We start from the raw sequence: 9,626 nt of genomic DNA, 5'->3' as shown, positions 1-9,626 counted from the left end.
TACATGGCTTGAGTCACGCATCCTTCACAGCGACTGATCCAGTTGTCAGCTTTGCTCAACACCTGGTCCTCTAATGGTTAGATAGAGACCAGGAGAAGCTTACAACCCACACTCTCGCACACACTGTAATTTGTCTTTGCATTATTCAAGGTCTGAAAACATGGCAATTTTTTTGTTATTTCGACCAATTGTCGTTTTCTGCAAATGCTCTAAATGACAATATTATTATTAGAAATTGGGAAGAAATGTTGTCAGTAGTTTGCAGAATAAATCAAATATGTTCATTTTACTCAAACAAATACATATAAATTACAAATTCAGATAAACAGCTAATTTTTTACAACACATGATGGTAAGTCACTTAAGTCCACCAAGGGGATCTAACAACACAATAAAATACCAAGCACAACAATCCCTTTCTTCTGAACTGTTTCATTTTTCTAATAAGTAAAACAATCAATCAATAAATTAAAATGATACCGTTTCAAACTTTATACATTTACTGTAAACATTTTCATGATTTAGGGATTTCGAACTCTGAAAAGCGCTGAACTGTATTTACAATGTGAGCAGAGACGAGAAGAAATTGATGAATGAAGGTCTCACTTTTGACACCCTTCCAGTCACCCTTACTGCAAAATATTGAATTGATACTGTTTCAACCTTTATACATTTACTGTAAACATGTTCATGATTTAGAAATGATGTACATGTACAAACACATAGTGCACAGAGATAACATGTGGATCAATTGTTCCATGTTGTTTTTATACTTTCTACATTTTCTTTAACTTTGTCAACATTATATATATATATAGTAATGAACCATCATATTGTTTTAATGAAGAGCCGCTGTTGCTTTCTCTCTGTGATGGACATTGATATTCATCAGCATGTAGTTGTCCAGCTGCTCAAAGATTCTTCACTTCAGCCGACTGTTCAACCAGACTGTCAGTCATTCTATTGTGCTCTGCATACCTTTGCTTTTCATAAGCCTATATATCTTTAAAACCTGTTCCATCTGAACCAAGAATCCAATTCAATCTTACACTCCAACTGTTAACCATCTGTAATCATCATATTATTTTAACTTAGATGTAATTAGAAAAAAAAAACATTACTCTGAGGTTTCAGTGGGAATATGTTTTTGGTAGTCTGTAGCCAAACGGAGGGACACAGTGGCTTCTGTGGTGCTCGGGTTGACCCGAAAGTGGTTGTGCGCAGGCTGGATGGCAACTACAAACTGACGCTTAAAGGTCTTACTCAGAATAATATAGAGAAAAGGGTTAATGCAGCTGTTAGCGTAGCCCATGCTAATGGCAACGTGATAGACGTAATAAAACGAGGCACTGGGTTTCTGTATTCCCAGATGGACAAGTTGAAGAATGTAGTATGGAGCCCAACAGATGAAAAAGGCCAAACAGATGGCCACAGCCATCCGAGTCACATTTTTGGTGCGCACTTGTTGGTTCCTCGGGGGAAGAGGTGCCACTGTGGTAGACATATGCTTTAAGATTTTAAAGAACACCACACAGATAATTGTAAGTGGAAGGGCGAAGGCCAGCACAAACTGATAGATGGTGAACCAACAGATGCTGGTGGAGGGATTAGGCAGCAGGAGAGCACATCCCACCTGGCCGCTGTGGAGAGGCATCAAGCCAGTGTACATTAAGATAGGGGTGATGGAGATGAGAGAGAGCACCCACACCATCCCCACCACAGTGCTGGCCACACAAGTTGTCCGGACATGGTTAAAGCGGAATGGATGGACAGTTGCCACATAACGGTCCAAGGTCATAACAGTAAGGATGTAGGTGCTCACTGTCTGGCTGTTCGAATCTAAAGCAGAAATTATTTTGCACATAACTGCTCCAAAACACCAAGATCCGTTGCCCAGGAGCTGATGGATGAGAAAGGGCATCCCAAGGAGGAAAAGCAAATCCACAATAGAGAGATTGAATATGAAAATGTCTGGTACCGTTTGTTTAGTCTGGCATTTGGTCTTTTTAATGATGGTGTAGATTACAATAGAATTTCCAGTGATGCCCAAAATACATATGGCTCCAAAAATACTGGGCAAGATGGCATTTCCATACTGCTCTCCCATAGTCACTAAGCACAAAATAGAAGTAAAAATAAATGAAAAAGTGGATGTTCTGTTGTGTACAGCATTTATTGAGAAACATTTTTCTAATTATTTTAGATTGTGCTGTTTTTATTGTGCCACAGTGCCTAAAATATAGGCTACACTATCTCTTGCTTTCACAGAAATTTTAAATATTGATGTTTAAACCAAACTTATTAACGTTATATAGCCTACTGCCTACATATCCATACCATATGCTAGATTAAATATAATAATAATAGACCCTAATAATAGTAATAAGCAGTTGATGTATTATGTAGACAATGTTATATTTGCTAACAAGCTCATAAACATCAGTTGTTTCTATCAGCTGATAACCTTTGAAAAAAAACTAAATTGCCACCTTCAATTCCACAAAACCCTGCAATTCCCTGCAATATCTGCTTACCTTGTTCCGACGAGTTAAAGAAAAGCAGAGATGAGTTTTCAGAGTCTTCAGAGATATCCATGGTGAAAATTGCGAAAGAAATGCCGTTTGCATCTACCTCTGCAGACAAAGCAGCTAATAACTTTAACTCTCACAGTGAGGGTCACCTATAGCACCGCCTCACTACTTATAATACCATTAACAATTTCCACCGCACATACTCCTGAATGCGACGAATAAAGTCAAATAAAAATGAAAGAATAATCCAGGGAAAAACTTGTTTTGAAGCCGCGAGATAGAGATAGAGTCATGTCTCTGCAGAGGTTCAACGCTCACTATTTAGGCAGCAGCTGACACCTATGGAAACTGCACCTTAATCCATTTAAGGCATAATTTCTTCTCCTGTTTGCAAATGTTCTCGTTTATTCAATTGTTTGCACTTGTTCAAATATCGATCTTGGGAGGCGTGTGTCAGTCATTTGTGTGTCCTATCCACTGCACCAACCCAACAAGTCTTGCTGTTTCTATTGATTTATTGACGTAACTCGTCATGTTACATAAATCGTTAAATTTCACATAGGTTAGGCTATTTATCTATACATTTTGACGTACCGTTTTGATTTTTCTTTTACACATTTAAATTTTACCTTAGGCTACATACAAATTATATATTTCAAAAGTACAATATCTCCACATCAGCAGCCCACAATAAATTATAATACCTTTGCGCTGGTATAAATGTGGTTACTTAAAAAAAAGAAAAAAAAAGTATGTCATTTATTTGAGCATATGAGTACCAGTAGTAGTAGTCTACTATTTGTTAGTGCATCTGTTGTCCTGGAAATGTAGTAAAATTGACTTTTAGACTTTTGAATTATGAAGTGCAGCCTTTCACCCTTTAACCGTTAGATGTCGCTCCGCTCATTTGTGTGTCATGCTGCAATATTCTCATGGAGAACTGGAACAACCAATCTCTCCTGTTTAGGACAAATAGGGATTGCAATCTTCAAAGCGAGATTAAAAGATTTATATAACGGGACACGCGCGTTTAAATCGAATGTCTGATCTAACGTGCACCGTCGATTTCTAAAGTTTCCACTTATTAATTCGGTGTGCGAAGTTTTTGTTTGGACCTTTCCATCTTTGCTGACCATAACACGAAGGAAGCGGAAATTAACAGCCCGCTTGCTTTTCCCAGAGCTACTCCGGAGTCGGGGAAACTGACTGAAACAGTGAGACGTATAACATGATTTTACTGATGTTAATATACAGTGGTTTTATTTAGATCTTTTTTTTCCAATGCGTATAGAGGATCGGAGAGGGAGACTCATCTGTGACTTGGGTAAGTATTTCTGTTTGTATAAGAATATTCGACTCGTTTCAGATTGATAGATTTCTAGGTAGAAATAAAGATTTATACGCGGTGGAAAGAAAAACATACGAAGGAAATTATGTTAGAGTAGTGTTGGTGATTCACAATTAAGACTGAAAAGTTTAGTGTCAAAACAAAGGAACACATCTTTACAATCATATCATTAAAACAAATCTATTAATTTAATACTAACTATTTATATATAGAATTATAACGATTATATAACACCGATTAATACTGCTGCTAACCAAAACGCCCCTATTAATATAAACGAATCTGTCTACAAGCGACGTGACTGACGTCCAGGGCCCACTAACGTTAACAGTTCAGCGCGAGTCGCGAGCTGTCCGGAGGTCAGTCTGGACTCTGGACTCTCGCGAACTCGTTGCATGGTTACAGCGTGTTGACAGCTTGATTATAATGACAACGTTCTAGTATCTCGCATCGGCATCACTAGCTATGTCGAATAATGGAGTGAACAAATCTTTTAAAGAATCGTTCTCGTTCAATCCCATGCACTGACTCGTATTTTGTTCTTCCAAGTAAGCGCTTGACTCCATTGGTTTCCTTTCCAGTCTTCAGATGGACGATAAGCACTAGCAAATAGCATTCGAGTTGGACTGTGAAGGGGAATTTTCATTGGTTGTTATCGATTGGACGTATACGCCCCTGGCTTTAATGGACGAGGGACACTGAAGGCGATATGTTCGTGAACGATATGCGTGAAAAACGAGAACGTTTTAAACTGAGCAATTTTACTGCTCATTTATGTCAATCAAACTTGTCGACAACAAGTAGAAAAGGGAGAATTATGACTATAGTTGGTGCATGCACTACTAAAATGACGTTTACTGACACAAAACCATTTCATTCTTGGTAACAGTTGACTAAATTTAAATTAATGAATAAAAGTATCTGCTTTACTAGTCTATAAGTAAACCGTAAATGATCCTTAAACACGCAAAAAATCTTGTAATAATTGTGTAGAGACAGACATTTTAATGATATGAGTATAATGAGTGTTTTAACGAATAAGTTGAGTGAATCGATGATTGAATGAACGAACCAGAAAACGAATCTTCTCAGTGAATCGAATCAAATGATTCAAATCACAGGTATGAATCAAAACCCCAACCACCACTACAATTAGAAAGCTTTAAACGTGATCTTGTCATGAATGTATGAAGAATTTGTTTGTACTTGCAGTTAGTTGAAATTTGTTGTGGGGAAAATGTGTCAGAGCTCAATGACTCAAGATCTCACCAGCATCCAGTATCACCAAGACACCCTGACATCTGATTCCTCTTATTGGCTCATAGTCAGTTGCAAGAAAACGTCAGCTCGACCCAGTTATTCCGTTCCCTTTATATTTGCGTACATTGCACAGCTGCTTCATACCAGATCTGATTAAAAGGCAAAAAACAGCTTGTATCATATATGTCATACATTGATAACTACATTTGTTTCAAATCTTTATGCCTTTATGTCTGCAGGTTGACAGCACCCAGACCAGGGAGATCTGTCACTCCACGACAGGGACAAAGGACAGAAATTAGGAGACTGAATCAGATCATTTAGGGGTGTTGTTTTTTTTCTTTAGAAACACTTCCTTCTGGAGCTTTATATATTTCTCACATCAATATAGTTCATGCCATGGAGGCAATAGCTAAATATGATTTCAAAGCTACTGCGGATGATGAATTAAGTTTCAAGCGAGGAGAGATTCTAAAGGTAAGTGCCATTTATTGCTGCAGCATTTTTCATGTCTTACTGATCAAGCTTTGGGAAACATGATATCTACATAAATTTAGATAGCTAAATCTGTTTATTCTGTTACAATAACTAATTTATACAGAAACATTTTAATCAGTGTCAAATATGCAGCATTGGAAAAATATGCAACAAATCTGGACATGCAGTGATGTTAAGTAAAGTCAATTATCTTATTTTTATAGTGCTTTTCTTAATGTACCTTGTTTTGGAGTTAGTGTTTGTAATATACAGGTCCTTCTCAAAAAATTAGCATATTGTGATAAAGTTCATTATTTTCCATAATGTAATGGTACAAATTAAACTTTCATATATTTTAGATTCATTGCACATCAACTGAAATATTTCAGGTCTTTTATTGTTTTAATACTATTGATTTTGGCATACAGCTCATGAAAACCCAAAATTCCTATCTCAAAAAATTAGCATATCACGAAAAGGTTCTCTAAACGAGCTATTAACCTAATCATCTGAATCAGCTAATTAACTCTAAACACCTGCAAAAGATTCCTGAGGCTATTAAAAAATCCCAGCCTGGTTCATTACTCAAAACCGCAATCATGGGTAAGACTGCCGACCCGACCCTGTCCAGAAGGCCATCATTGACACCCTCAAGCGAGAGGGTAAGACACAGAAAGACATTTCTGAACGAATAGGCTGTTCCCAGAGTGCTGTATCAAGGCACCTCAGTGGGAAGTCTGTGGGAAGGAAAAAGTGTGGCAAAAACGCTGCACAACGAGAAGAGGTGACCGGACCCTGAGGAAGAATGTGGAGAAGGACCGATTCCAGACCTTGGGAGACTTGCGGAAGCAGTGGAGTAGTCTGAAGTAGAAATATCCAGAACCACCGTGCACAGGCGTGTGCAGGAAATGGGCTACAGGTGCCGCATTCCCCAGGTCAAGCCACTTTGGGCTACAGAGAAGCAGCACTGGACTGTTGCTCAGTGGTCCAAAGTACTTTTTTCGGATGAAAGCAAATTTTGCATGTCATTCGGAAATCAAGGTGCCAGAGTCTGGAGGAAGACTGGGGAGAAGGAAATGCCAAAATGCCTGAAGTGCAGTGTCAAGTACCCACAGTCAGTGATGGTCTGGGGTGCCATGTCAGCTGCTGGTGTTGGTCCACTGTGTTTTATCAAGGGCAGGGTCAATGCAGATAGCTATCAGGAGATTTTGGAGCACTTCATGCTTCCATCTGCTGAAAAGCTTTATGGAGATGAAGATTTCGTTTTTCAGATTTTGGAGCACTTCATGAAATATGCTAATTTTTTGAGACAGGATTTTTGGGTTTTCATGAGCTGTATGCCAAAATCATCAGTATTAAAACAATAGAAGACCTGAAATATTTCAGTTGGTGTGCAATGAATCTAAAATATATGAAAGTTTCATTTTTATCATTACATTATGGAAAATAATGAACTTTATCACAATATGCTAATTTTCTGAGAAGGACCTGTATTGATGCCTCAGTATATTTTACATTTTGGGAAGATATATATATATATATAAAAAATAAGTAGTTTATTTGTGATTGTAACAAAAAACTATAGCCTGAAATTGCTCCGATGTTAGGATCTCATTGACATTGAAATGATCTCTTGGATATCATCATGTAACTTTGTTTATATACTTTAAACTGACCATGTTAAATAAATCACAAATGTAGTCCATGCATGGTCGCTTTGAGGCCATCAACTTTGACAGAATACATTTCTAAAACACTCCCAGGGGATTTTTTGAACCCTCATGTTGCACTACGCTGTTTTTTTGTCCAATCAAAATGTCTAGCCCATTCCCCACACACACTTATAGCAAAAACACAAATTTTGAAGCAGTTATGTTAATTTGAGAAAGCATACGTTTTAAATAAGTAACTAGATAAGGCAGTTTGGGGTGTGCGAAGTGTACGGTGTAGAACAAAACTTCAAAGTATCATCAAGTTTACCACATGCTTTATTTTACTCATAAATGTAAAAACAATTTTCAATAAATAAAATATGTATTGAAATCAATGCGTGCATCGCAATATCGATGCTACAATAATATATGCAGCCCTATTTTTTGAACATCTATTGAAGCTTCTATTAAGCTTCACAGCCTTTTTCAACATTTAATATTTATTCATCACAGGATTAAATAAAAATTTAAAAGAAATTAAAAAGAAAACAGTGATCTTAAATTAAAATATTTCACAATATGTAGCCTTGGTGAGCAGAGGAGACTTCTTTCAAAGACCAGATTCTGTCCTGTTTCTAAACCAAGGTCGGTCAACCTAGCAACTCAGACTCCCCCCGTCCAACCACCCCTGAAGACTTCAGCTCCATCCAAAAGATTTTGGACTGAATTCAGGAGCACTTGCCATCCTGCTATAATTTAATTTAGGTCACGTATCAGCTATTCTTGCCCCCGGACCTTTCAACCAGCAAAACGCAAGGCTTCAAAGCTGCACATCATTCTCAACATTCCAGACAACTTTTAATCGGCAGTGCGCATAAGTACTATCTGCTTTTGCATTCTGCCAACTACAATATAATCACAAACTGCCCTTTTCGCCATCAGTCATCAGTTTTATTTGAAGAATTTTGGCATACAAATGATGGGATAGAGATACTGTGCACTAGCAGAAGGTCAATGAAGCTCCATCTCAAGAAAACCTTTGAGCCCTAGGGTCGTAAAATGCATATTTTATTATCTTCTAAATCTAAATTTGCAGAGTAGCATGACAGATAAAAAAATAATAATAATAACAATTCAAGTCTCCTGGCAAAATGGATTAATCTTAGTAATCAATAACAACTTTTTATATCATTGTTATAATTGATCATATTAAAAATTGCAGGAGTGAAAAGCAAGGAGTGCCAGACTTGTCTTTGCTTGTTGCCTTTTCTTCGTTGACTTCACCTCTTCAGAATGAAGTTGGAGGCTCAGGAGATTTGGTCTTGATATTTTCCTCCCCTGCTCTTTGGCAGTGCCTGCAGAATTCAAAATCCTGGCACAGACCTAAAGCAATGATGGGATTTGATAAATTTTTCAGAGCAATTTTTGGAAGATACAATGCCAAGGCAAGTCTAGTTGTGAGTTTGCATGTGTAGTCATCTCAATTGAATGTGTAAGGAATAATTGATGACGTGCTATTATTGAAAAATAATGCACACCCAAGGTGGTAACGTTGCTATAACGGGAGGTGTACATTATGCCACATAGAAAATCTGCCAGACAACCAAAATAAAGCATTCTAGATTCAACCATTTTGCCATAATGTAAAACACTGGGTACAACAAAATAGTCCAAGATAAATGGCATGGCCAACACAGTCAGATACACATATAAATTACTCTTGTGATCAGTTTTTTGTTTGTTTTTTGTTTTATGAATCGGTAATTAGTTAAACTACTGAAATCCATCAGAGGCCAATACTTTACACAAGTGGTATTATATACAGTACCATCTGAACGTTTGGGAATGGTACATTTTTAATAATGTTTTTAAAATAAATCTCTTCTGCTCACCAAGGCGGCATTTATTTGATCCACAAAACAGTAAAAACAGCAATATTGTGATCTTATTAAAATTTAAAATGAGTGTTTTCTATTTGAATGTTTTAAAATGTAGCTTATTCCTGTGATGCAAAGCTGATTTTCCAGTAGACATTAATTTAGTCACAAAATCCTTCAGACCACAGGAATACATTGCATTTTAAAATATATTCAGACAGAATATGGCTATTTTTAAAATTTAATCATATTTCACTATATTTTTACTGTATTTTTGATTAAATAAATACAATATTTTATTTATTTTAAATAACAATATTTTTTTCAGGGTGAGTAGAAGAGACGTCTTTCAAAAAAAATTAAATCCTTACTTATCCCAAACTTTTGATCGGTATCAACTTATTTTTATTTTTATAAGTAACATAATTCTGTTGGAAACTTGGATCATAGAGAGGGATGTTACCAATTTTGCTGTTCTCTA

The 9,626-nt window shown here is 36.8% G+C and overlaps 2 protein-coding genes across 3 annotated transcripts in view; one reads left to right on the top strand and one right to left on the bottom strand.

Moving 5' to 3' along the window:
* Positions 1-654: 654 nt before the first annotated feature.
* mchr1a (melanin-concentrating hormone receptor 1a) lies at positions 655-5,168 on the bottom strand. The gene is made up of 3 exons (XM_067459514.1): positions 5,086-5,168; positions 2,535-2,633; positions 655-2,112 (listed from the first exon to the last, which is right to left on the bottom strand). The coding sequence occupies exons 2-3, from the start codon at positions 2,593-2,595 to the stop codon at positions 1,118-1,120; spliced, it is 1,056 nt and encodes a 351-aa protein (XP_067315615.1). The 5' UTR covers positions 2,596-2,633; positions 5,086-5,168; the 3' UTR covers positions 655-1,117.
* Positions 3,433-9,626, top strand: part of grb2a (growth factor receptor-bound protein 2a) — a 32,163-nt gene continuing 25,969 nt past the window's right edge. Inside the window, exons 1-2 of one of the 2 annotated variants that reach the window (XM_067459515.1) lie at positions 3,433-3,855; positions 5,379-5,616. In XM_067459515.1, coding sequence (XP_067315616.1) covers positions 5,539-5,616 — 78 coding nt within the window. In that variant the 5' untranslated portion in view covers positions 3,433-3,855; positions 5,379-5,538. Of the gene's footprint in view, positions 3,856-5,200; positions 5,300-5,378; positions 5,617-9,626 lie in introns of those variants that run through there. The other variant, XM_067459516.1, reaches the window with a different exon arrangement.

Source organism: Pseudorasbora parva, chromosome 12 (assembly GCF_024679245.1).
Source record: "Pseudorasbora parva isolate DD20220531a chromosome 12, ASM2467924v1, whole genome shotgun sequence".
Taxonomy (NCBI): domain Eukaryota; kingdom Metazoa; phylum Chordata; class Actinopteri; order Cypriniformes; family Gobionidae; genus Pseudorasbora; species Pseudorasbora parva.
Note: the sequence above shows the minus strand (reverse complement) of the source record. Positions and strands in the feature narration are given on the sequence as shown.